Source organism: Bos taurus, chromosome 13, assembly GCF_002263795.3.
Source record: "Bos taurus isolate L1 Dominette 01449 registration number 42190680 breed Hereford chromosome 13, ARS-UCD2.0, whole genome shotgun sequence".
In the NCBI taxonomy this organism is placed as follows: Eukaryota; Metazoa; Chordata; class Mammalia; order Artiodactyla; family Bovidae; genus Bos; species Bos taurus.
The window spans coordinates 36,077,839-36,105,381 of record NC_037340.1 but is presented as its reverse complement, the minus strand read 5'-3'; the positions used below and the strand labels follow the sequence as shown (position 1 = coordinate 36,105,381).

The window sequence follows — 27,543 nt, the reverse complement described above, 5'->3', positions numbered from 1 at the left end:
TCAAGAACATATGCAAATAAATGTCAGGGCATCTAACCCAGGCTTCTTACAGAACTACTCTGGGGACCATTTCAGTTGGTAAGACTGGCCATTCTTTCCTTCATTATTGCAACATTTATGGAAATTTCCATGGGATTCTCAACTCATAGGGTATAAATGTGGTGTTCTCTAGGCCATATAACTAGTTCTCTTTCACTTGGATGCAACTGTAAAGCTGAGTTTTTAAAAATAGTTTTTAAGTTTACACCTGAAAAGGACAAATTTTGGTGTAGATTTGAAATTTTCTTTTTAAAAGTCTTAATTTGGATTTTTTTTCTTTTTAACTGAATGTGTTGGGGTCCCCAGACCACCCCCCAGGCTTGGTGATTGTCTTAAGAGGAGTCACAGGACCTAACATTCATTACCACGGCTTTGTCTTAATAACTGCGAAAGAACACAAAGTGACGTCGGCAGAGGGAAAAGGCATGTGGTGCAAAGTCTGGAGGACACCAGGTGCAGGCTTCTGAGAGTCTTGGCCCAGCAGAGAGACACAGCACACCCTTCCTTCCTCCAGCAGCGGATTGGGACAACACTGGTGAAATGTTGTGGACTGTGGAAGCTTATTAGAGATTTGGTACCCAAGGTTTTTATTGGATTTGGATTCTTATGCAGGCATCTCTGCCTGATTTGAACCAGAAGTCTGGATTCCCAGTAGGAAAGCAGGTATTCAGCATAAACCATATCATCTGCAGAAAGGCTTAGGCACAGTGAACCACTCTTAACAGTTGCTGTTGTGGGAACCCTCCTGAACAGTCATTGTGCTAGCCGAGGACCAACTGTGCAAGCAGACTTTTCTAAGAATAGCAATCTCAGGCTGGCATGTTAACGTCCCTGTACACGGAGCTTATCCTTGACTGATTGCTTCTTTCGATTGTGTTTGGTCTTAAAATGTTTATTGAAGAATTTATTTACTGTATTTTTTTAAAAGTTGAGGATGTTTTACATAAATACATACTATCCAACAAGGTACATTTAAACAAGTAGATGAAGAAACCACTAGGCATCTTAAGCAGCAGTCTTGTTTTGTTGGGAAATTTTCCTCTTGTATCCCTTATATTTTCCTAAGTACATATCTTTTGTCATATCATTAGCTTTATTGGGTCTCTGAGTCTGCTTCTAGCTTCCCCAATAAGCTATGTTGTAGCCAACGTTAAATCTTGGTTATTCCCTTTCCTCTTGCCTTGCTGTTACTCATTCTGAGCTCATAGTGCTTGTTTTTTACATTACTGTATGCCAGTCCCCTACCTGTCACCTTTCCAATGGAACAGACTTCTTGCTCCACTTCTGAATTCTTAGAATCTGCTGACCATTCCAGTTGAGTATGTGAAACCTTAGGTTGTCTTCTGTCCTAATCCACCTTTCTTACCCATTTGGAGGCATACCTTGGGGAGATTGCCATTTTGATTCCAGACCATTTCAGTCAAGTGAATATTGCAATAAAGTGAGACACAAGTTTTTTTTATTTCCCAGTGCATGTAAAAGTTTATACTATACTATAGACTGTTAAGTGTGTAATAGCATTATGTCTTAAAAAATGTACATACTTTAAGCTCCAGTACTTTGGCCACCTGATGGAAAGACCCTACTCATTGGAAAAGACCCTGATACTGGGAAAGATTGAAGAGAAAAGGAGAAGGGGACAGCAGAGGATGAGATGGTTAGAGAGCATCACTGACTTTGGTGGACATGATTTGCATAAACTCCAGAATGATAGTAGGGACAGGGGAGCCTGGCATGCTGCAGTCCATGGAGTTGCAAAGAGTCAGACACACCTAAGCGACTGAACAACCATCTTAATTTTAAAATACTTTTATTACTAAAAAAAAAAAAATGCTATTTTGTGAGCCTTCAGGAATCCTAATCTTAAGGTCTTGCCTCTATGTTGATGGCCGCTGACAGATTGGGGTGGTGATTACTGAAGGCTGGGTTGGCTGTGGCAATTTCTTTAAGACAGTGCAGTTTGCTGGCTTGGCTCTTTTTTTCACAAATGTTTCTCTAGCATGCAGTCCTGGTTGATAGCATTTTGCGTCTTTCAAAATCGGAGTCAGTGATTTCCAAGCCTGCTGTTGCTTTTATCAGTCAAATTTTTGTAATATTCTAAATCCTTTGTCATTTCAAACAGTCTTCACAACATCTTTACCAGCAGTAGCTTTGCTCTTAAGAAACCTCTTTATTCATCCATGGGAAGCAGCTCCTCATCCATTCAGGTTTTATCATGAGATGCAGCAGTTCAGCCCCATCTGCAGCTCCACTTCTAGTTGTCTTGCTGTTTCCTCCACATCTGCAGTTCCTTCCTCCACTGAAGTCTTGACAAGTCTCAGAGTCACCTGTGAGGGTTGGAATGCGCTTTTTCCATACTCCTGTTAATGCTGATATTTTGACCTCTTAACGTGCATGAATCATAAATGTTCTTGCTGGCATCTAGAATGATGAATTCTTTCCAGAGGGTATTTAATTTACTTTACCTAGGTCAGTCAGACTCACGTCTATGGCAATTATAACTTTATGAAATGTATTTCTGAAAAAGAACAGAAAGTTGAAATGACTCCTTGATCCATGGGCTTGCACAGTAGATGTTACCAGGCATGAAAACAACAAGAATCTCGTATGTTTCCATAAAGCTCTTGGATGACCAGGCAAATTGTCAGTTAGCCCTAGTACTTTGAGAGGAGTCTTTTTTCTTAACAGTGGGCTGAAAACATGTTGTAAACAGATGTGCTGTCATTCAGGCTTTGTTCCATTTATAGGCAGAGAAGATTTAGCATAGTTCTTAAGGGCCCTGGGACTTTCAGGTGGTAAATGAGCATTGGCTTCAACTTCAAGTCGCCAGCTGCCTTAGTTCCTGAGAGAGTCAGCCTGTTCTTTTAAGCTTTGATGCCGGGCATTGACGACTTCTCTCCGTGAAAGTAATAGAAGGCTGTTTCAATCTATGTTGAAAATTTTGTTGTTTAGTGTAGCCACCTTCATGAATGTAAGATTTTAGCTTGATCTCCTGGTGACTTGCTGCAATTTCTACATCAGCACTTGTGGCTTCACTTTGATGTTACAGAGGCAACTTCTTTGCTTCAGCCTCAGGATCCAACCTCTTGGCTTAAGACTTTTCGCTGCAGTTTCCTCACCTCTCTCAGCCTTCATAGAATTGAAGAGTGTGCTCTGCACTAGGCTTTGGCTTAGGGGAATGTTGTGGCTAGTATGTATAATCTTTTCTCCATCTGAACTCAAACTTTATCGACATCAGCAGTAATGCTGTTGTGCTTTCTTCGTGTGTTCACCGGAGTAGCACTTTTAATTTTCCTGCAGGAACTTTCCTCCTGCATTCACATTGGCTAGCTGTTTGGTGCAAGAGGCCCAATTTGCTTTCTGTCTTGGCTTTCAACCTGCCTTCCCCGGTAAGCTTAACCATGTCTAGCTTTTCAGTTAAAGTGAGAGAGATGTGACTCTTCCTTTCACTTGAGCACATAGAGGCCATTGTAGGGTTATTAACTGGCCTAATTTCAATACTGTGTGTCTCAGGGAAAATGACAGCCCGTGGAGAAGGGGAGACATGGGGGAGCAGTCAAAACACACACATTTATCATTTAGGCTTGCCATCTTGTGTGGGTGTTGTTTGTGGTGTTTCAAAACAAATTCAGTAGTAAATCAAAGATCACTCTCCACGGATTGCTGTAACAAAGATAATCACAGTGAACAAATTTGAAATGTTATGAGGATTAACCAAAATGTGACACAGAGATAAGAAGTGAACCAATGCTGTTGGAAAAATAGCACTGATAGATGTAAGATTGACACAAACCTTCAATTTGTACGAAACTCAGTATCTGTGAAGTTTAGTAAAGCAAAGCCCAATAAAACAAAGGTAGGTCTGTAGTTGTTCTTGTTGATTGAAATAGTTAATTCTTACTCAGTTGTTCTCATAACCACCCTGATTCTGACTGCTAATTAATTTCCAGGGCCACTGGACCATCTAAATTGCTCTTCCTGCTTCCAGCTTTTGTTCATTATCTTGTAGCCCCTATACCACTTGCTAGTTCATTTTTTGGGACAAGGAGTAGGTGGGAAGTTGAATTATGTTACCTTTATGATGAAAAATTGATGGAATGAAACTGAAATACTAACAGTTAGACTTGGGTAGTGGAGCTTTTTGTATTACTAATCAAGTCTGGATTTTTAGATCTTGGCTTTTCTTAAGATAAAACTGGCATCCCTGATGGTCATGGTTCATAAAATTCATGAGTTACTTTAAAGCAACTGTCCTGTTGTGAGGAGATATGATGTCATTTTCATCATCTTGAAAGCAAGCACCTTCCCTGAAACTTAACTTTTGAAAACTTTACACTGTTTTAGTTAAAATTTGTCAAAACTTGAAAAAGCAAGTGTGGAAACTGTTTAAGAAGTTGAAAAGTAATTGCAAAAACTTACTAGATAATTGAGGCTTCCCTAGTGGCTCAGATGGTAAAGAATCTGCCTGCAATACAGGAAACCCAGGTTTGATCTCTGGGTTGGGTAGATCCCCTGGGGAAGGGAATGGCAACTCAGCCCACTATTCTTGCCTGGAGAATTCCATGGACAGTGGATAATTGGGTAATTGTCACTTTTGTTCTCTCATTAGTGGAACTTTTGGCCTTTTTTCTATGTATGTTGTGTCTTTAATACAACTTGTAATTTAAAAAAAAAAAAAACCTACAGTTTGCTAGAAATGATAAAAATTCAGGTTTACAATGATGAATTAGTGATATATCTGTAGTATGACAGAAGCCCAGTATAAACATCAGCTATGACTTACTTAAAATTGTCTTTGCTTTTTATTTTTTAAAGGGACCAGTTACTCTCCCCAAGAAAATTCACACAACCACAGTGCTCTTCATAGTTCAAATTCACATTCTTCTAATCCAAGCAATAATCCAAGCAAAACTTCAGATGCAGTAAGTATATAAACGTTTGCAGTTTTGTTTTTTGAATATATTGCAAAATTTTTAAAAATCAATGTTGATCTTAATGCACCTGAACTAATGAGCTAGCTTTAATATTAAAACTGAGGATAGTCTGAATATGCCATCTTGGTATTGTTTCATTAACATTCTTTTGTGGAGCAAAATTTACTGTTGTGATACTTGAGATACAAAGAACTTCAGATTATGAAACTTGTGTCTTGAGCTTTTTTCCCCATAATCTTTAAACTTTTGTTATTAAAATCTATAAGTTGAGTATCTACTATATATTCTATACCCTATAAAACATTAGTGATAATAGAGATCTCGGTCCTGAAAGGCATCAAACCCAGTGAGGTACTGTAGGTTTTTCTAAAAATGAAGTAATTGTTAATGAAGTAGTTTGAACTTTTTAAAGTTAGGATTCAAATGAAAGTTCAATACATTCATGCAAAAATAACATTTCAACTTTCCAAGCAGATGCTAGATTTTTTATGTATAGAACAGAAAAAAAAGTGGAGACTGACTGTAGGTCCGTAAACCATTAGATCAGTACATGTTAAGGTCCTGGGGGAGCCCTCAAGAGGGGACTGAGCCTGGATGAAGAGGCTGTGCTGGCCAACAGGCTGACTGTAATCCATGTAGTGGAAGAGATCTGGAATTCGTGTAGCATGGAAAGGAACAGCACCTACAAAGACATAGAAGTGTGAAAAAGCACTTTGTTTGGAGAACACAGGTTTTGCTGGTGTGGAGAAATGGTAGGAGTTCAGGTTACAGAGAGAATGGGGTCAGATCAGACAGCGTTTTCTGCTTCCCATGGATCATGGACTGTACGTGAAGGCAGTGGAGAGCTCCTCAAGGGCCTAGTCAGGGAAGTGCTATATTTGCAATTTAAAAACCATCAGATAGCAGTGTGGAAAATCCGTTACAGGAAGGACAAAAGGACAACTAACTGAAAGGCCAGGGAAGTATTGGTTGAATCCTACAGCCATTGCCTTGGTTATTCAGGTGGTTATCGTACCTTAAGTGGTATTTAAAACTCTTGGAGTTTATTATTTTTTGTTTCTTGTTGAATCAGTGTTATTAGTACATTTCCAGAGAAAATTGGGACATCAATGATTTTCATAAAAAACACTGTGCTTAGTTTTAAGTATTAGGGTCTGTTTATGAAAACAAATCATACTGGTTATTTCAGCACAGAGAATTTCAAACACAGAAAACAAAAAGTAGCATAGATAGTGATTACCCTTGAGGACTGGAAACAAAAGGAAGAGGTTGGGGGTTATCAGAACCTAATTGCTCAGAGGAGGAGCCCAGCACAGTTCTCTGAGGGATATAATGAAAGTTTCTGATTCTGGATTGAGAGCTAGAAACTGGGATCCGCTGTGGCCGCTTTCTCCTGCCCTTCAGTCCTCTAATGTCTGGTATTGGCAGACTCTTAACAGAAAGCCAGCTGGCTAAGTAGAAAGTAATTTGCATTGTCCCAGCCTTAGCATCACAGAACATAGAAGGATGGTATTGAGATCCAGACAGCAGCTTGATAAACTTTCACAGGTGTTATCATCACACTGCTTCTGCTGAATCATTTTCACTAAGAAATATACTCAATATTTTACAATGAGTATCCATTTTTGTGAAAAATAGCCCCATTAATTTAACAGTCTAGCACTAACCTCATGTTCCCTTCATCACTGACTATTTAGATTTTGTATTCATCTGCTGGTAGGACAGAGGCAGGCCATGTGGACATTGTTTTGGTGAAAAAAAATTCTTTATTCAGGAAAAACAGTTTCTGATTATCTTGATTTTCAGGAAATAGATTGGCATAATGAAATCAGCATAAATAATGGGCATCAGAAAGTTTGCAACATCCAGATTCTAAAGGGTGTCAGGGGATTTCAGTATGTGAGTGGCAACAGAACAGGGATTAAATGTCATGTGTTTTTAGAATCAAGGTTCCCCTTTCTGTAAATTTCAACTCTAGGTATATAATTAACCTTCAAGTGGTAGTCTTTTTCATCATAATGTACCCAGTGGGCATGGCATTTTTTTACAAACTGATTTTAATGTTACCTGAGAAGCTGGCTTCTGAACATTAGCAATCTGAAGTAATCTGAAGGTTACTTTCAAACTATGTCTTAAAATCACTTCTAATGGACTTTTTTTTTTTTGAGTAGTAAAGTAAAATATAAAATCACCATTCATTAATATTTTTGTAATGAAAGAGATGCATTGATGAATATTAGGTAGCCCAGGTTTAAAAAAAAAGATTATTTTAACCCAGGTTAAATAAAATATCTTATATTTGTCAATTATACCTCAGTAAAGTGGAAAATAATACAATGGGGAAAACATTTAACACCTGCTTTTGCATATCAGCATTTAAATAATTTCCCTGTTTCTTTAAAACTTTCTTCCTTAACCTGTTTTGAGGGATAGAAATAGGGTGGAGAAGATGAACTTAATTGCTAGTATGTGATTGTAATGCTGTACCCTGGAGCGCATTTTGTTAAGTAAGATATTAACTTGTACTAACCTAGGATTTGATAGACCCGCGCTCTTCAAGCTTCTCGTCTGTGAACTTTTAACTCACTGTCCTGCAGGTTGTGCCACAACGGAAATTAGTTGTCATTAAATACACTCTTTAGTTGAGCTATGGTATATGTTTGTTTTTTAAAACAAGACCTTGGGCTCGGGAAGCAGTGTGTTGATATATATTCTGATGTCTCCTCCAGGACAGGTCACAGTTTGCATAACCATCACTTTTGAAGAGCACTGGCTTAGACCTTTCTGTTCTACTCTGGTGTCCTCTGTCAGCCTTTAGACCAAATCTCCTTCAACCTCTTTAGACCGAACTAGTAAATTCCATGTAATCACCTGCCCAGCAAACCAAATCTTGCAAATACATCCATAGAGGGCTTTGTTAGCATAATAATTTAGATCTAGGGGGTGGTAGATGGTAGAGAAGAACCCTTTTGAATTTTGCCTTCTGGATTGGGTTCCTGCAGCCTGGTGAAGCCTTCTCCTGGCTAGAGTCGGGTGGGTGTTGAGAGTTGACTCTCCCCTGATCTCTAGAGATTTGGAAGCACTGGGCTGATTTCCAGCAGCTTCACAATTTTGAAATAGCCTGAGAGCAGAATCTGCAGTGTTCTTCAGCTATGCTCAAAATTGTTGTGATATTTCCAAAATTGGTGTTGATTTAGTGGAAATAATAGGTACCCGGAAACCTGAGTTTTGGTCTTTTCTTCTATCACTCATTAGTTTTGTGATGTATGGACATGTTCTCTCAGCTTGTTCCTATGTGCTGAATTCAAGCTGAATACACAGTGCATAAGAATTCATTTCCTGAAGTGTTCAAATTGTGTCCCTCTGCACAGTGGTGAGCAAGGAAGAAGGATGAACTCCCAAAGTATAACCTTTGCTTCATTTTAATCTCAAAGCTCCTTGGTAAACAGCTATCAGTAAATTCATATAATACTAGGATTTCTACCAGATTTCCTGGAGCCAGTGCAGGCAGTTAAACATTACATTGTTGAGATTAGTTCCATGAGAACTGGGCCTTTCAGGTAATTTTTAATTTCATGATAATTTTATAGTGTCTATGAAATGACCAGCAAGAGACTGTATCTGAGAACTAAGACAGAGCAATTTTAGTTCTGGGAAAATGAGTACTGCTGATGATCCTGTATGTTGTGTGAGACAAGTTCAGTTAATACTTGACATGTCTTGTGGATTGTGAAGCTGGAGCAAATTCATAGCTTTTAATATCCTGTCTTTATACTGAAGCTTTCTTGTGTATGCTTTTATCCCCCACTAAGTAACAGTGAATACAAGCAGGTTGTTCTCTGTTACACAGATTACTGTTGTGCCTTAAAGTGTTCAGAACTGATGTGCTTTCATGCCATCAGGTCAGTCAGTTGAGTGGATTCTCTGTATGACTAGACTTCAGCAGTTAAAATTGTGTTAATGGGGGTTTTGTAATGCTTTTCTAAGGTCAGTATGATATTAATTTCATGTCTTTCTTGTACCTAGTAAAGATACTGAACTGTTTAATTTGATACTTGATAGAGTGTACCATTGTTACAGTTGAAGGTTTTCTTAGACTAAGAGCTCCTTAAGTGTACATGCAGATGATTCCATCTCAGATGAGGGCACCTTTGTCTCAGGTCTTTTCCCCTATGTGTGCTTATAAAACCATTTACATTCTTGATATATCAAATGATTACATTAACATTTTCTAATTTTTTTTAAGCCTTATGATTCTGCAGATGACTGGTCTGAGCATATTAGCTCTTCTGGGAAAAAATACTACTATAATTGTCGAACAGAAGTTTCACAATGGGAAAAACCAAAAGAGTGGCTTGAAAGGTATTTGTGCTTAATTGAACAGTATTTCTCATTCTTGATTCTACAGGCTAACATCTTAGGATGCTAAACATTCTACATTTAGGTTTCTTAGTGTGCTATTCATCACTTCTCTGCTTAATTGAAATGTTGACCATTGTCTGTGTTTTCCATAATTTCTCTTAAAAAACCAAAAAACTAGGACAGATGAGCAGCTGTTCACAAGGTCCTTGTAAACAGTATATTTAATTTTAAAACATATTGATCTACATTTATTCATCTTTTCTATAATTTGTATTCGAATTCTTCATCTTGTAGGACAGTGTTCCCGTCATGTAGAATGTAGAATTATTGTTACCGTGTTGAGTTGTGGGGTTCATGGCATGTAAATAATCAGTGTAATGTTGCCGTCAGTGAGAAGCATTACTGTTGTTGCTGTGTCCCAGGTCCCACACCAGTTACATGACATCACTGCTTTGTTCTTTGATGTTCAATGTACTGTTTCCTTAAGCATTTGACCAGAATGTTGTGTAGGTTCATTGTATCTGTTGTAATTTTTATGGGTTTATTTTTTATTTTTAGAGAACAGAGACAAAAAGAAGCAAACAAGATGGCAGTTAATAGCTTCCCAAAAGATAGAGATTACAGAAGAGAGGTGATGCAAGCAACAGCCACTAGTGGGTTTGCCAGTGGAAGTAAGTATTAATTTTTTTCTTTGAACTAATGTAGTGTTTGATTCATTCCAGTAGTTTACAGATATATGTGCATCGCCACTTATAATGTAAAATAGTTAGAAACATAACAGGTTTTTTATGCTGGATCTGTCCTTGTAACCTACATTATTTTGTTTCTTGAAAAGGGAAAGAGTATATAATAGTACATAGTAGAATGAATACACCTGTGTATTCATCACTACTCATAATGGCTATGATGCCACTGAGTTGGTTAAAAAGTAAAATTTCATGCTGCCGCAACACCCCTCTCCCCCCATTTAAACTGGACACTGCAAACCTTCCTGGATTTCAATCTAATAATTAAATCAAAGGTACACAGATAGTGACATGAAATGCCTGTTTTTGTGTTGCCAGTGAGAAAACTTGTTTATCCTTGTATCTGGAAATGGTTTCATAATGATCATAGATCTGTGTGCTATCTCTGTACTGTGGGCATACCTTCATGTTCTCTTAAGGTCAGATTTTGTCCAAGTTGAACAATATGGGTAACATAAATTTATTTTTTTTAATTCAAGTAAAGTTTGAATTTAAAGATTTTACCACATATGTTCTATTCCCAGTGACTTGTCTTGCCCAGAATAAAATTTAAATGCCACATAGAATTCTTAGGCTCTTTATCAAGTTTTGAGAATTTTAAGATGTGTTTTGGAAATTCTTAGACTTAAGCATATTTGAGTTCTCATTCTGTAACTCAAAAAAGTAGGTATATATTTGGTCCCAATAAAGGATATTGAACTTTTGATGGGAAAAATTAAAGGTGAAACAGATAATATGGTTCTGTAGGGCTGAATGTTTAAAATGTGTTTCTGGAAACATTAAATTTGTTATATTAAATTGTACTTGAGTTTTAGAAAATAAAAATGGTTTAAGGTACTCTAAGAAATTAAGAATATTGTATTTTGATACAGAAGACTTTGGTTGTAGTCTCATTTTACTTAAGTAACTGACTTTTGGTGAATAACTAAAAATGAGTGGCTTTTCCTTCCAGATTAAAAAATACATAGTGCCCAGCTTGTGGTCCTCTTGAATAAATTATGGGCATCCAGGAGAGTGGCTAGTTGGGTGTAAAGGTAACATACTTTAGTTATTAGGGTGGGCCTCTCCACACAAGAGGCTGGCGATTCCCAGAGAGGAAAAGATTACCGTCTAGTGTGTCTGTTCCTCCAAAATAACCTAGGCACTTGTCCTCCCTTGCGGGTAATTAGAGATCTAATAGAAACGTTGACAGAAGTGAAAATACAAGTTTTGTCTGCTTAAAAAATATCTTTAAGAAAATAAAACCATAGTTTTTTTAAAAATTATCTCTGTCTTGTTTTTACTTTCGGAAGTGAAGTCAGTTTTTCTTCTTTATGATTTCAGAAGTTAGACGTGTTTGTTACTAAAAATGAAAGAGGGAAAATATTTTAATCTCATGATTCAGGAACACTTGGAGACATAAACTTATTTTCTAGCTGCATATAATATATATAAAACTACATGTGTATGTATTTTATATCAAAATCAGATTATGTTACTGTTCTTAACCTTTTCTTCTACTCAATAATGTTTCAAGGATATAGGACTTCCCAGGCGATCCAGTGGTTAAGACTTGTGCTTCCACTGCAGGGAGCAGGGGTTTGATCGCTGGTTGAGGAACTATGATTCTGCATGACTTAAGGCACTGCCAAAAAAAAAAATTTTTTTTTTTTCCAAACATATATTTGCTTGTCATTTTATAATTTAACTTTTATTATGTTGACTGCATGCTCAACATGTTTTTTGGACATGCTCATGTCCGGTAGATAATCCTCTGTCTGTGGAGACTGGTATGGTTTTCAGCTTTTTCCTACAGTAAACAGTGCTGCTATTCCTGTGCTTGCTCACTTACCGGATAACTTAGTTAAATTCCTAGAAGTGTAGAGGAGGAGAGTGGGTCTGTGTTTGTGTTGAAATGTAGTCATATATTACACTTTTTGAGTTTACAATGTTTGAGAAAGGGTTTTAGCTGTATTGCTGCTTCTACTTCTGCTTCTACTTCTACTAAGCCTTTGAAGTACTTTGTCTACCAAAAACTGCTGGGAGAGTTTGCTCTGTGTCTGGTACATTGGTATGCATGTAAGGTAGCACTTAAAGCTTTGTTCTTCCTAACAGCCCACTAAAGAGGTGTGGAGCAGGGAGCAGGAGGATTGGGAACACTTTACATGTAAAGAGAGAAAGGTAGAAGAAAGGATTTTTAAGAGCATTTTGGGGTTTTGGGTTTTTTGGCAGTGTTGCAAATAATCCACAATTTGACACTGAAGTTGTATAGGTGAAATTTTAAATTTGATATCGCTGCTACTGTAATTGCACTGATGTGGTTGTATTGTGTTTTGTTTGATTTTTAATCTTTAATCTATGCCTCGTAGAGTGATTGCTCTGTGGTTAGAGAAACTTTACCTTGGTGTGTTCAACAGTGACACTACTGACATTCTGGGTCAGGTCATTCTTGGTGGATTCTGTCCTCTGTTGTAGAATGTAGAGCTTGTTCCCACCTCCACACATAAGATCCCAGTGGCACTCCTCTCCTCGCCCCAGTCGTGACAATCGTGTTTCCAGACACTTGCTTAGTGTTCCTGTTGTGGGGATGTGCAGATCAAGTCACTTGAACCGTGTTTCGTCTTGAGTTGTGAGTAATAGAAAACTGTTGGGGCCGTAGCATTCTCATTTGCTATGATTTTGCTGCTGTGTCCCCCCCTCACCCCCAAAGTTTACACATGTGAGAAGTATCTTTAATTTTCATCTGAATACATTTTGGCTGTAGTCATACAGAACAAAGGGCATTTCCTTCATGAGGAAAGTGACAAGGTTGATGGGAATTGGGCATGTTTTGTTTTTGTTTTTTTTTTTAAACTGTTAAATCTATCTCTAAAAGCTTGTGGTAGTGTTATTTTCAGGAAGAAACTTTAGAATAAACTTTTAAGTTGTATATGCACTCAAATTGATAGTTTACTGATAATTTAATATCATGGAGCAGATGTTTGTGATCTGATGTGGCAGCTCAGTCTTTTTCTGGTACAGTAATAAATTCATCTTTTGTAACCCTGATTTTCATTAAGTCTTCAAGTCAGAAGACCTTGTTTTGATAATGACTAAAGTTTTTTTTTTTTTTTTTTTTACAGTATCCAGTACTATACCCAGTACCTTTTATTTGGCTGTAATGTTAGAAGGTGTACATTGCCAACTTGAAAACTGACTTGTAGTTTAAGCATACTTCCTTCTTTGTGCTCTTGTGGTCTCTAGACTTGGAGGAACCATGAATTGGAAAAAAATAACACTGTATTCAACAGGGAGGGCATCCTTTGGTAATCACGTGCTTGAATCTTAAGATGTTTTTCTGCGTGGAAGTTGCTTTAATCCTTTAGTTACTGGGGAGACTATTGTAATTTAGGCCGGAGAATTTTTGATAAATATAGATTTTCTTTAACTGTGATTGTTCAGATTTTCCTTCTTTTGTACTTATTTTGCAAAAGCAAAAGTATTTTGAGTTTAAAATTTATTTTTGTGGCTTTAAGTTGGAAGAGAATCTGTTTTTAACATAAGTATATTTTTCTGACTTTGCTGCAGATGTAGGGCTTCTATTTTCAGATAGCATTATCTATAACTTGATTTTATAACTAACTCTGGTATTTGTTAGCATTTTTAAAATATGAGTTGATTTACTTACTGAATGGAGAGTTCTTCACAAATTCAGCCATCCGTAAATGAGGTTGTTTTAGCCCCAGTACCAACAACTTTAGAGCCCACTAGTTAGCTGCTTCAGTATTCAGAAAAATCAGGCTAACAAAGTAATAATTTGCAGTTGAACCACTGTGGATGATACAGTCAATTAGAGCCAAGATCCGTATTTTAAAAGAATGGATCATTTGCTTTTTCTGTTTTTAAAATATTTTTTTTTAATTTGAGTAAAATGTTATAAATCCATATATTGATCTTTTAAAAAAATATTCTGTTTGAACTATGGTGTGGTTCTAAAGAATCCCCCAAAACTAGTAGCCCACTTGAAATCTGAGTATAGAATTAATATTTATAGTCGATCTGAAATTCCTCTTCCAGTATTTGGATGTTTATATGCTAGTGGTAAAACTGCAGACACTAACTGGGCTTGCAGTTTTATAGAAAAGATGTAAGTACAAGTATGTTGCTAAATTAGCTGATGTTAAAGACAGGATTCTAACGTAATCTTTTTTCTTCCCCCTTCCGTCATTCCGACATCTCTTTTTCCGAACTCTGAACTAAAGTGGAAGACAAGCATTCCAGTGATGCCAGTAGTTTGCTCCCACAGAATATTTTGTCTCAGACAAGCAGACACAATGACAGAGACTACAGACTGCCAAGAGCAGAGACTCACAGTAGTTCTACGCCAGTACAGCACCCCATCAAACCAGTGGTTCATCCAACTGCTACCCCAAGCACTGTTCCTTCTAGTCCATTTACGCTACAGTCTGATCACCAGCCAAAGAAATCATTTGATGCTAATGGAGCATCTACTTTATCAAAACTGCCTACACCCACATCTTCTGTCCCTGCTCAGAGAACAGAAAGAAAAGGTATGCCGTTATTACTAGATGCTGCACGTTGAACTGTAGTGTGAGTTTCTGATTATATGACATGATTTCCGTCAGCTTCAGTGAGACTCTGAATTATAAATTCGTTTAAAAAGTCTTTTAGAATGTTACTGCATAGATTAGATCTTGAGTTAGCTGTAATTAGTTTTTTTCTCTTTATTTTTAATTATGGAGCCTCAGAACTGGTTTTGCATTTAACACTTTGAAGTCAAGTGCTTAATTTATAACAGTAATGGATAAAACAACTTGCTAAAGCTAAATGAGTGTCCCATCACACTTGTATACAAGTAATTTTGGGTGTTTTGTGATAATTGTCTTCATGATTTACTCTAGAAATTGTCTCAGTTTTCACTTAAAATTTAATACGAAGAGAGACATTTAAAAACTTGTCATTTTTCACATAACACGCAACTGTTGGTTTCAGTTTGTGAATTAGACAGCTGAGTTATGGGCCATAAGATAAGGAGTTTTATGTCTGAATTAGGACTTAGTTGAAAGAAGAGGTTAAAATTTGCAACCCAAATTCCAGCTCTGTGCTAATAACCATAGAATGTTCAAAAAAGTTAGAAAAAAAATTGGGAGATGATGGATAATGGGAAGCACAGTGATGGGATAAGCATATTTGTATAGGCCAGTCACAGTCCCAGACTTAACACTGTTTTATGAAACTAAGGAAATTTAAAGGCATTAAGTAAACAGATCACTCTCATGACTAGACTCATTAGCAGATTAGCATCGGTAAACCGTTGAGGAATTTTTCTTTCGTTTGGGTTTAGGAGATGTGACAAGGACCTATTGAGTGTTTAAGCTTTTACTGTAATATCTGGCCCACTGTTTCACACTGACTTAATTTGTTGACAAAGGATTTAAGTATTTGGGTTTCTTTCGCTTCTAGTTTCTTCTCCTTTTATGTATGTTGTTTGAACTTCCCCTGTAGCAGTTTTTACACATTATTAAACCATGCTTTATCATATAGTGCATAGTACATAAGCAGGGTATTCCAAATGTTGTCAAATTCCCCAAAGATGGTGTATCAGAATTCATTGTACAAGTAATATTTGCCCTGATGCAGAACTAAATTTCCAAGAGAATTTCTAAGAGAATTTCTTAGAAAATATGATTTAATGCATTAATTGTTAGTAGTACTTTCTAAAGGAAGTTTGGTTTTCCAGTTTTGTCAGTTTTATTTTGGTTACAGAACATTTTATTTTTAAAAGCCTTTCTCAGTTTGAAAAAAAAATCCTTTGGCCTTAAAAAAGATCTTTGGTATTTATCTCATTTTACCTCTTGTTCATTTAACAGCCTTTTTTTCAGCTCTTACCTTCATCTTGGAATTCTTTTCTTCCCTGACTTCTAGAATACTGCTGCTGTTCAATTTCCCCATTCTTCTCTTCTTGCTCCTTAAATGTCAATAGAGTTTAGTTTCTTACTGTGTTACTTTTCTTTTTTCTTCCCCCTAACATGTTCTCATTTGCTGGCTGGCAATTCTTAGGACTACTTTGTCTACATAAGTAACTCCCAAATCTTTATTTCTAACTCATACACATGTCTGCTTCTTTATCTAAGTAGTTGGTATCCAGAAGTTAACATGTACCAAATGCCTTCCTTTCCCCTAATTTGTAGGTTCTCAGCGATAACACTATCCTCCCAACTACTCCGTGTTCTTTAACATTCTTGGCCTTCTACCCTTACCCATCCATCAACAACTCTTGGATTCTTCCAGATTTTATTCGTGTATGTCCTTCCTCTTGCTACTGCCACTGCCATGAGACTCAGATCATGGCTCTTGAAATAACCTCTGATAACTGCTGTGCTCTGGTAACTGTGTGTGTGTGATAACTGATAATTGTGATAACTTCTACCCAGTCTGTGCACTTAGCATTGACATCATTATACTGGGTTGTGTTCTTTCTTGGCTTAAAATTTTCTAGTGGTTTTATCCAAAGGATCAAAGTTCATACTTCTCAGTAAGACGATAGCAAGTCCTTGACAGTCTGATTGCATCTGTCTTAACTAGCTTGATCCTCCAGTATTTTACTCTTACATTCTCTATATAATTCATCTGCTAAAAGCTTATACTTGATCACATTATGCTCTTTTATGGTTTGATCGTTTGCAGAAAAGGATATATTCTTTGCTCCATTCCTGTTCTGTTGAACTCAGGACTCTTTTTTTCAGAGCCAGCTATGATGTCCTTCTGTTCTCAGTGTCAGTTAACCTCTCAAACACTTTTCTTTTGGTCTGTTATTGCATTTACCACTTTATTATTTTAGTTCCTTCAATTAGACTGTCCTGTGTAGGGTTAGACATTATGATTTATTGCTTTTTGTACTTTTTTTCACTCCCTGCCCTCCTTCAAAGCTTCAAGCACCATTCCTGAGAAACTTAACATAATAAAAAGTAAACTATACCTAGTTTGGTGCTAAATAATTTGATTACATTTTATTCTTTAAAACAACATTGTGAGGAAAAGAATTGTCTGTTAGCTATGAAAAGCTTGAACATTGCTGAAGTCTGAACGTATTGTGTAAGATGCGGTTTCTCCAAAATCCATGTTCTTTCCATAAAATTGTACGTCATGAAACAGATTACAAATAATTCATGTTTAAATTCTACAGAGTGTCTTTGCTGATCACAAACTTTATGTGAGAATTTTACACATAATTTTAAGCTTCTAGAAAGCAACCTGATAACCTTGGAATTGCCTGTGTGTATAAGGAAAATAGTACTTCCCCTTGCATGTGAATTGAAACAATATTATTCCCTTAAATAAATTGTGTAACAATTTGCATCTTTTCAGATTGTTTTCCAGTTAGTCTAAATTTGTAAAAAGGTCCATTAATTTGAAATACTTTTTTTTCCCCTCAATTGAGACATCTGTGTTATTTCAGTTAAGCTTCCTGTTGACTCTTCTCATCAACATAGTGATTTCCTTGTTTGGATTTTCCTTAACAAATAATTAAGAGGTTGATGGTTCATATTAGATGGGTCTTGGTCTTAAGTGCTAATAGTGTAACTAAGCTGTATTTTAAGGGTGTCAGCAATAGAATGCTTTAATAAAAAATACAAGAGCAGGATCTCTGTCCTGACCACTTCTATATCCCTAGAATAGGCAGTCGGTATTTGTGATATGTGAATAAACTGAAAGAATGGTAATGCGCTGTTGAGGGCTGGGCAAGCACCTGCCTTGGTCATGGTTTAAAAATGTATTTGGAGAAGAAGTGTTACATATGTTGTGATCTAATTAAAGAAACCAGAAATAGATCTATGTAATGCCAGTGTATCTTCCATTAAAAAGAACGTAAGGCAAATCATTCTGTGCTTGCTTGAGGCATAGAAGTGTGGAGGAACTATGAAGCTGTTTGGTTTTGCAGAGAATAATAATTCTAGTGTTAGGTAGAGTGAAACAAGGGTGTCAGGTTACCTCCTTACAGATTTATATCTTTGTTATAGTAACATTTGAACATCTGTTGGCAAGATTACTTTATTGGACAACAGAGTACAGAGAAACTCTGAGCTTAAAAAATGCTGAATTTTTACAGATTGGTAGCCCGTTGAACATTCTAAACTGGTCCTGACTCCACCCTCCATTCCACATTTGTGAAATGACAAAATAGGCAGGAGACATGGGTCTTTGTTTTTTGATTTGGCCAAACAAGTGCCAAAGTCAGAAGAGATTAAAATTTCTTATTTAATAATTTTGAGTTACAGTTTATTAAAATAAGTTTGAAAAGTAAACAGTAGCTGCAGAAGCAGACCTAGTCAGTGGCCTTAAGTAATTTCTCAGAAAATTTAGCATGTCTTAAGAGTCAGTCAGTCACATGCTGGTTCTATAGTTTTGTGCCTCAGCTGGTAAAGAATCCCCTTGCAATGCGAGAGGCCTGGGTTCGATCTCTGGGTTGGGAAGATCCCCTGGAGAAGAGAGAGGCTACCCACCCCCATGTTCTGGCCTAGAGAATTAATGGATTGTATAGTCCACAGGGTCGCAAAGTGTCGGACATAACTGAGCGACTTTGACTTTCTATAGTCTTAATCTAATAAGAAAGGGATTAGTCATTCTTAATATGAGGTATAAGTTAGTCACCTAAACTTCCTTTTTGTGTTCGATGATGTTTGTCGACTGGGTGAAGTTAAAATGAACTCAAAGACTTTCCAGTGTATGTTAAGGCAGTAAGCCCACAGAGGAGGTCATAACTGGTTCTAAGTGGGCCACCATTCAGCCCTTCCTTGCTTTGCTTTAAACTACTTTTAGGGTTACTAAATATTCATATAAAATTAGACCAATTGGCCATAGAGGTACTCAGATGTTTGAATAACTGGGGACATTAATGGGGAGAGGTGGTTAGTCTGATTTAGTCAGTGAGTTTACTAAAATTACGTTAATAAAGATGGCATTTTGAATAGTGGGACAGAGGGAATACTGGTGGTGAAAGAATATTAGAAAATATTTGTTTATAACTTGAGAGTGAGTCAAGGAAGATCTTTTAAATCAGACTCAAAACACATTTGCCTTAAAAAGTTCATAATAACTTCTCTTTGACAGAGATACAAGAAACAAAGGTTGAAAGCAAATACTGAATTAAGAGAAAATATTTGGAACATATTTAAAACACAATATGTTAAAGGATACATTAAGAATTCATCAAAGCAGTATGAAAAAAACAATCCAGTTGAAAAATGAGCAAAGGATGTGAACCAGCAATTATAGAAGAGGAATTTTAAATTGCCTGTCTTGCTTTAGAATAGTTAGAAAAATTTACTCAAAATGGGACAAAGGCCTTAACTTAGGAGATAAAAGCTATAAACCTCTTAGAAGAAAACAAGGTAAAATCTTTATGACACTGGATTTGGTGCTGATATCTTGGATATGACACCGAAAGCACTGACAACAGAAGAAAAAATAGATAAATTGGACTTCATCAAAATTAAAAACTGCCTCAAAGGAGGCTCTAGAGTGAAAAGACCACCCATGGAATGGGAGGAAGCATTTGTTAAGTCACATCTGATCAGGGGTTAATATCCTGAATATACAGTCGTATGACTCAACGAGAAAGTGAACAGCCCAGTTCAGAAATAGGCTGCTGCTGCTGCTACTGCTAAGTCACTTCAGTCATGTCCGACTCTGTGCGACCCCATAGACAGCAGCCCACCAGGCTCCACCATCCCTGGGATTCTCCAGGCAAGAACACTGGAGTGGGTGGCCATTTCCTCCTGGGCAAAGGAGTTCAAAAGACATTTTTCCAGAGAACATAATCTAATGGCCAGTAAGCACATAAAAAGGTGTTCAGCATCATTAGTCAACAGGGAAAGCAAATCAGACCACAGTGAAATATCACTTTATACACATTGAAACACAGCCGCTGTGGAATACAGTTTGGCAGTTCCTCAACGGGTGAAACATAAAATTACCGTAGGATCCTCCAGTGATTCTTGCTTAAGTGTAATCAGGAGAATTGAAAGCTACAGAGTCAAATGGATATTTATACACCAAGGATCACAACAGCGCTGTTCACAATAGCCAAATGGTGGAAACAATCCTAGGGTAAACAAAATGTGATATATATATATATACATGCAGTATTACTCAGCCTTAGAAAGTAGTAAGATTGTGATACACGCTGCAGCATGGATGAACTTTTAAAACCTTACGCTCAGCAACACAAAAGGACAACTATTGTGATCCAGTTCTATGAGGTACCCCAAATGGACAAATTCATGAACACAAACTAGAGCTGTGCCTCCTTAGGGTTTGTGAGATGGGGAGCTATTATTTAATTGTTTGAGCATTTGTTTGGAAAAATGAAAAAGTTCTGCAGGTGAAATTACGATGGTTGTGTGTCAGTGTGAATACACTTAATACTACTGGATTGTAAACCCAGAAATGGTTAAAATGATTAGTTGTATGTTGTATATTTTTCAGCATGAAAGTTCAAAAGAAAAAAAAAAAAGTTCAAAAGAAAGATTACCGATTCGGTATTGGAAATTAAAATATTTTTTTCACTCTTAAGATTAATGACAGTTGGTAAAAGTGTGTAAGATGATTATTGTGGAGGTCACTTAAGTAAAATCTGTTAAGCTTTAAAGTAGGTTTGTCCTTTGTATTATCAGAGATTTCCCTGATTGAATTAAAAACCAAGTTGCAAAAGCATAATTGTTATAGAACATCAACACCATACTTATTTTTATATACATTTTAAATGCTTAGAAAAGTTATGGACAGACATAAGATTTAAAATTATGAATTATAAAATAAGGACAGTCACAGCTTATATACCAGGTGTTGTCACCTAGCTATTTCATGGTTTTTTTTTTCCTTATTATACTTGTACACACTTTGTTTTCCCTTATGTCTCCATGTTGTACCCCGCTGTGTAACTGTTCCTACACAGTGGAACATGCAGGCTGCCCTCGTTGCGTCAGTTGTTGGAGCTTTGTTCCTGTGTCCTGTTCAGTATTATTGCAGCAACTGTCAGAACATTGTAGGAAATTGTTTAGTAATGTAGTCAGTACCTTTTATTCTTTAAAGTGCAGTATCTCTTTAGAGATCTTTTTGCAGATTGAGGAGTTATTTGGCATACCAGAAAAATATGGGTCAGAAAATTTTGACTTTAATATATGCTGTCATGAGTATTTTGAAAGGGTATCTATAGTTAGAAGAGGTGAGTGGATATTACTTAAGCCTTGAAAAGTTAGGTTATAATAACATTTCTATGTGAATGGTCTAGTCTTTGGTAGATTACTCCCTCTACTGGTAAAAATTGGAAATTTGAATATAAATGATTAATTCATAAAGAGACAGTTTTATCAAAGTGAATATATCCAATTTAAAATCAAAGGGTAACATACTTATTTCATGGCTTATATTAATTACTTGGTTAGAGAATTACAAATAATTAAAATATAGTTAGGAAAGTAACAATTCATTTTCAATTTAAAATATGGTAGGATGACATTGCTACATTGCCTTAAAAAAGTCAGACACACAAAATAAAAAAAAATAAAAATTTTGTTTCCTTTTGTTTTAAAGTTAAATATCTTTTTTTTTTCATAACCAACAAGGTGTGGCAGAATCACCCATAGAACTCGTGCAAGTTGACCATATTCTTGGACTTCCCCACCCCCATTCTGTTCTTTAGAACTGGGGTGGAGCTCTGGTATCTTTTTTTTGTTTTTAAACTTCATGAGTAATTCTGCTAAAGTCATTCTCAAAATCAAACCTTTTAAAAAGAGAACTTCTGGCCTTTAGAGATGTTACTTGCTGAAGGTTCCTATAAATAGTGGTGTCAACTGGTTTCCATACTGTTCATCAATAATCTCTTAAACTGTGAAAGACATGTATCCATAGGATAAACAAACATTTATTTACATTATTACATTATCTCTGTGAGAGTGATATGTATTAGTTTTCTGTTTTGGAGTGTTCTTCTTTTCCTAGAATGAGGAATAACACTGAAGAATTTTCGAGCCCCTGTTAATTTTTCCAGTCTGGATTTAGCAGCACTGAAACAAATGTGGAAATAACACCTTCTCCAACTCCTGTCCTTGAAGGCAGAAGAAAACTTAAGTAAAAGCAACAAAAGGGTCATTTCAGAGGGATATAAGTACTGGCTTAATTGTTCATAAAGGAAGTAAAAATAGAACTTGTTTCATTCTGAACATCATTAAGATATTTAAACTGTTTATTCCTTAAGCTGAACTTAAGGTATAATGATCTGGAGAAAACGGGTGCTATTGTCTAGAATTGCCTCATGAAATGTAGTAACTTTTCACAAGAAAGATCTTATTTCCTACAAGTTTCTTTGTACTTGTTTATGATTCCAAACAAATGTTTGAAAGCAAAGCTGAACATGGTAAGCAGTCTCCTAAGACTTACAGACCCTCCTTTAAAATGTGTGCTTTGTAAAATGAATATATCTGTCTTACAAAAATGAAGATGTGGAGACCGAAAAGGATCATAAGAGATCAGCACATACGTGAAATGTACTGAAAGCAGCTCTTAGTCTATATGTTAGAGAGCTATTGTCCCTAGTTCTTTTGACCGTTACAACAGTGTTGTTAAAAGGCTGGTAGAGGAGGTTTGGTTTTTTCTTATTTTGCAATAAGCTTGCTATTGATTCCCAACTTCTTTGGGGCCATGAAGATTAACAAATGTTTAGTTCCTAGAATTGGAATTAAAGATTTGTACTTACTAGGTAGCAATGTGATATTCAAATACAGTGTTCCTGAAACTTTTATATACCATAGTAGCAGTCTTAATTCAGTTGTATAATGTATATGAGCTTGAAAATCTTAAGGAAATGGGTTTATAGGGGGAATTAAAACAGCCTTTCTGCCAGGATTGTAAGAGTGTATGGATATCTTGAATAATCTAGTCTAAACATCATTACCTTCTGTTTTTAATTCTTTGCTTCATTAAAGTGACTGTATTAATAAAATATGATGATATAAAACTACCAGTTTGTGTTCCTTTTCCTGTTGGTAGACATATGGTTTGTTTCTAGTTTTGTGCTAAATTTTTTTTTTTATATCACAATACCATTTCAAGAATTATTGAATATTCTCATTTACATACATTAGAGTTTCTCTAAGGGGTATACCTAAGGTGAATTAACTGGGTTATGAAGTACAGGTACCTCCAGTTTTTCTAGAGAAGCCAAATTATCTTCCAGTGTAGTTATATGAGTTTAGCTTCCATCTGAGATGCTGTTTCTATTACTCCTTATCAGTATTTGGTATTTTCAGACTTTTGGACATTTTTCTAAATATGAATGTGAAAGAATATTCTGTTGCTTTTTAATATATATTTTCCTGATTATCACTGAAGTTGAGGATCTTTTGTTTTTTAAGCCATTCAGGTTATTCTGTGAATTGTCTTCATGTCTTTCATTCCTTTTTCTATTGTTTGTGTTTCTTTGATTTGTAGAAATTCCTTAAAGTATTTTGGTTACCAGTCCTTTGGGTGTAATTATTTTGCTCTTTGTCATTTTCTGCATCCTCACATCAAAGTTATTTTTCTGTGTCTTCCTCTACTATTTCTTAAGACTTAAATGTATATATAAAAGTTAAATCTGCCTTAAATTGGTTTTGTTTTAAATTTTCACTAGCTGTGTTCTTTTTCTTAAAGAGGTTTGTGGCTTTTACTAACCCATACCTCTTCAAATGCTACCAAAAATGCTGTTGTGGTTTTAATTTCAGTTACTTTAAATCTATGTAAATAATTTGCAATGACAGCTTTCAAATTATGATAATTTTTCATGCATGTTTTATACATTTTTTTGTGTACATTGAAACACTGAGGTTGGGATTTTGTGGGAGGGTTTTTTTTTTTTTGCTATTAAAAGAATCTTTTTTAGTGCTGATAACCTTTAAATGATACAAATAGAGATAGTTCATTGCCTTCTATATTTAATTCCAGAAGAGGAGTATGTAATTCTAGAACCCAGTTGTTAAGTATAAAAGTTCAGAGTAGGAGTCTCCTCTTATTTGTCACATCTGTAGTCCATTCTGGGGTTGCTCTCCATCATGCCTATTCTGATTTTCATATTTAAGTAGACTGTTTTCATGGTGATGAACATTTTCACCTTACTTTATGATGCATGTAAATTAATTCTTGGAGAATTGTATTGTCCCTTTATATCTTAATGGAACCTTATTTGGAAGTGTAGTCAATACAGGACAGTACCATGGAGGTATTGAGAGTTTGGTTCCAGACTACAACAGTGAAGCAAGTATCACAAATGAATATTTAGACTTCCCGGTGTATATAAAAGTTACCTTTGCATTATACTGTAGTCTGTTAAGTGTGCAATAATAGCATTATGACTAAAATCTGTGATAACCTCTAGAGGGGTGGGATGGGGGTGGGTGGGAGGGAAACTCGAGAGGGAGGGGATATGTGTATATAGTATATACATGGTTGATTCACAGTGGTGTACAACAGAAAACACTATTGTAAAGCAATTGTATTCCAGTTTTTAAAAATACGTACCTTAGTTTAAAAAGAATGCTGTTGGGAAAATGTGTGGGTAGACTTGCAATACAGAGTTGCTGTAAAACCTTCCATTATTTGGGGGAGATGAAAAAGGCAGTAACTGTGAAATGCAGTAAAACAAGATGTGCTTGTACACGTATTTGAGACATTATTACTAACAAGCAGAGGGGTGCTTTGAAACTCAGATACAGGTTTGGTAGCATCACTGCCTTCCCTGATGACGTTAAGCAAGTTACATAGTTTTTTTTGTACAGTTTTATCATCTATGAAATCAGAGTGTGACATATCTATCTCATATCTAGTCAGCCAACTATTTCCCGAGTCCACTCTGTGGTACCTTGGTAATGAGATTACTTGAGTTAGGTACCTGGCACATGCATGGATCCTGCTTGTTTGATGTTGGTTACAATTTCCAGTATTCAAGTTATGGTTTTCAGCCTTATTGTCTCCTTTGTCTTTAGAATCTACATCAGGAGACAAGGCTGTATCACACTCTTGCACAACTCCTTCCACATCTTCAGCCTCTGGACTGAACCCCACGTCTGCACCTCCAGCATCCGCTTCAGCAATTCCTGTCTCTCCTGTTCCACAGTCACCAATACCTCCATTACTTCAGGACCCAAATCTGCTTAGACAGTTGCTTCCTGCTTTGCAAGCCACGCTGCAACTTAATAATTCTAATGTGGACATATCCAAAATAAATGAAGGTAAATTTTCATGGTAACAGTTTCTCAAAAGTTCATTTGCAGTGTGCAAAATGACATAATTAGTAAAATCCCCAGTATAATATGGAATGGTCTTTGTTTCATTTTGAAATTTACGTTGAACTGCATGCTTTAAAATATGATTGAATTAGCAATACTTTTTCTGTATATTCTCCAAGACTTGTCTGTGTACCTGGTAGTTAGCAGAGATAATTATAATTGTTTTGTTAACTTAATGTTTATGGTGAATTTTTTTTTTTAATGAAAACAGAAAAAAAGAGTATTTGCTAAAATTGATAGAAACGCTTAGTCTCTAACATATTTCAAAAAGCCTCCTGTATAATTTGAAGTATTTTAAATATGCTAATTACTAGGACTAAGCTAAGAGTAGGAATTCAGGTAGTTCTTGAACTACTTAAACATCTATGAGAAGGGAAGTAATGGATATGTTATGCTGTTTTACCTAGTTAAATTGCATTGTTAATTGCAATTTTGCTTTTCAGTGTACTACTAAAGTATTTAGACAGCCACCTCAAAGAAGTCTGAGTAAAAATGGATATAGTTTGTAAGCCATTCAGATTGAAGTATTAAATCTTAGGAATATCGCAAAATTTTGTTTGCATACATTTTCATATAATATATTTAAAAGTACTATTAAGTGGTTAAGTTCTTCCTTTATCATAAAAATGGAGCTATCTCAGGCTAGTTGGTCATTAGTCTTCCAGTCTTATTCTTCTCAACATTTTTGTATTCTCTTGTTTGATAGGAAAAGGTTTTACTAGACAAAGTAGGACTTTTAAACAGTTTGAAGAAACCATAGCCTAAGAAAATGTTGATAATAAAAGATCTTACGCTTCAAAAATACATAGTATTCCAAAGTACCCTGCTTTTTAATATTCATTTTTGAAAGATTGTTGAGGGTAGGTGTTGATGTAGGATTTGAGTGCTCAGCTTATCTAATAAAGCAGTTGCATGAAACAGTTGCTATTTATCCCGTTCATTCCAAGTAATGTACTAAGCACCTTGCCTATGTATGGATAGGTTCCTGGTATAGTCAGAAGTTCCAGTGAGTACTCTGCTGTTTTAAACATCTCAAGGAGTTTTCCTTTAACTGAACACCTAAATTTTACTGGAAAGGAAACTCTACTGTTTTATTGTATAAGCCCCTTCAGTTTCTTTGCCTCTGCCTCAGATCATTCCCCATGTCTAAACCTGTTGTATTACTCCTGTCTTCTAGACTTAATTTGGGAATTCTAGTATGAAACAATTTTTTTTCTGGGTTCTCATTTGAATTTTCAAGTTTTTACTAATACTACATATGCTGCTGTGTTTTTATTTGAATTTAAGATGTACTGTGTTTCTAGTTCTTACAGCAGCTGTGACACAAGCCTCATTGCAGTCTATAATTCACAAATTTCTTACTGCTGGACCATCTGCTTTCAACATAACTTCTCTGATTTCTCAAGCTGCTCAGCTCTCCACACAAGGTATTTATGTATTTTTAGATACCTCTAGAGTTGTGTCTTTAAGGCAGGCAGGTGAGATTAATAACAGATTTCTTTTAATCTTTGAAGAAAAAGTAGCTGTGATAATTTTATTTTGATTTTTTAACACTGCTTTATACAAGTAGTATTTTTCTTTACCTTTTTAGATGAAACAGGTTTTTCACATTTATCTTATGCTGTATATATGTTTAATTCAACATCTAAGTCGTTAATGAGGTATCCTGCTCCAAAGCTAAAATAAACTATGGTATGCTCTCAATCTTTGTGAATCATTGAATCTGTTTTCCGAGTTGAGCTTTGGTTTCAGTTGGTGTTAGATGATTTTTGATCAGAGGATGTGGAAATGCTTTAGTCCTGCCTTGAGTTAGCCAGCCCTCTTCTCCGTGCAGGTGTCTAGTTAGAGGTGACACCAAGGAGCAGATGGGAAATAAAAGGGTCCCTTGATTTATCCCTGAGCCCCAGTGCAGAAAGCTGCTCAAGTGAGCAGGACTGCTGATCAACCAGTGCAGTGAAAAGACTCTTGAGAGACCCTTTGGGTGGTCTCATGGGGTGGGAATCTGAGGGGGACAAGAAGTAAGGCTGAGATCAGGATGCTTTCCCGGCGAGACTGTGTTCAGACTTGGAGTGGGTGCTGCACTGGGTGGCTGGTCTCTGACGGGTCATGTGGTCAGTGTGGCCCCAGTGGGTAGAGATGCTGACTTTTTCAGATAGGTGT

General features: G+C 36.2%; 1 protein-coding gene across 8 annotated transcripts in view; it reads left to right on the top strand.

The window, feature by feature from the left end:
- Positions 1-27,543, top strand: part of WAC (WW domain containing adaptor with coiled-coil) — a 79,621-nt gene that overhangs the window by 39,646 nt on the left and 12,432 nt on the right. For 6 of the 8 annotated variants that reach the window (XM_015474039.3, XM_059892926.1, XM_025001014.2 and 3 more), the window contains exons 4-9: positions 4,855-4,961; positions 9,220-9,335; positions 9,894-10,006; positions 14,302-14,610; positions 25,081-25,326; positions 26,688-26,810. In XM_015474039.3, the coding sequence (XP_015329525.1) occupies positions 4,855-4,961; positions 9,220-9,335; positions 9,894-10,006; positions 14,302-14,610; positions 25,081-25,326; positions 26,688-26,810 (1,014 nt within the window). The remainder of the gene's footprint in view (positions 1-4,854; positions 4,962-9,219; positions 9,336-9,893; positions 10,007-14,301; positions 14,611-25,080; positions 25,327-26,687; positions 26,811-27,543) is intronic. The other 2 variants (XM_025001015.2, XM_059892924.1) reach the window with 1 other exon arrangement.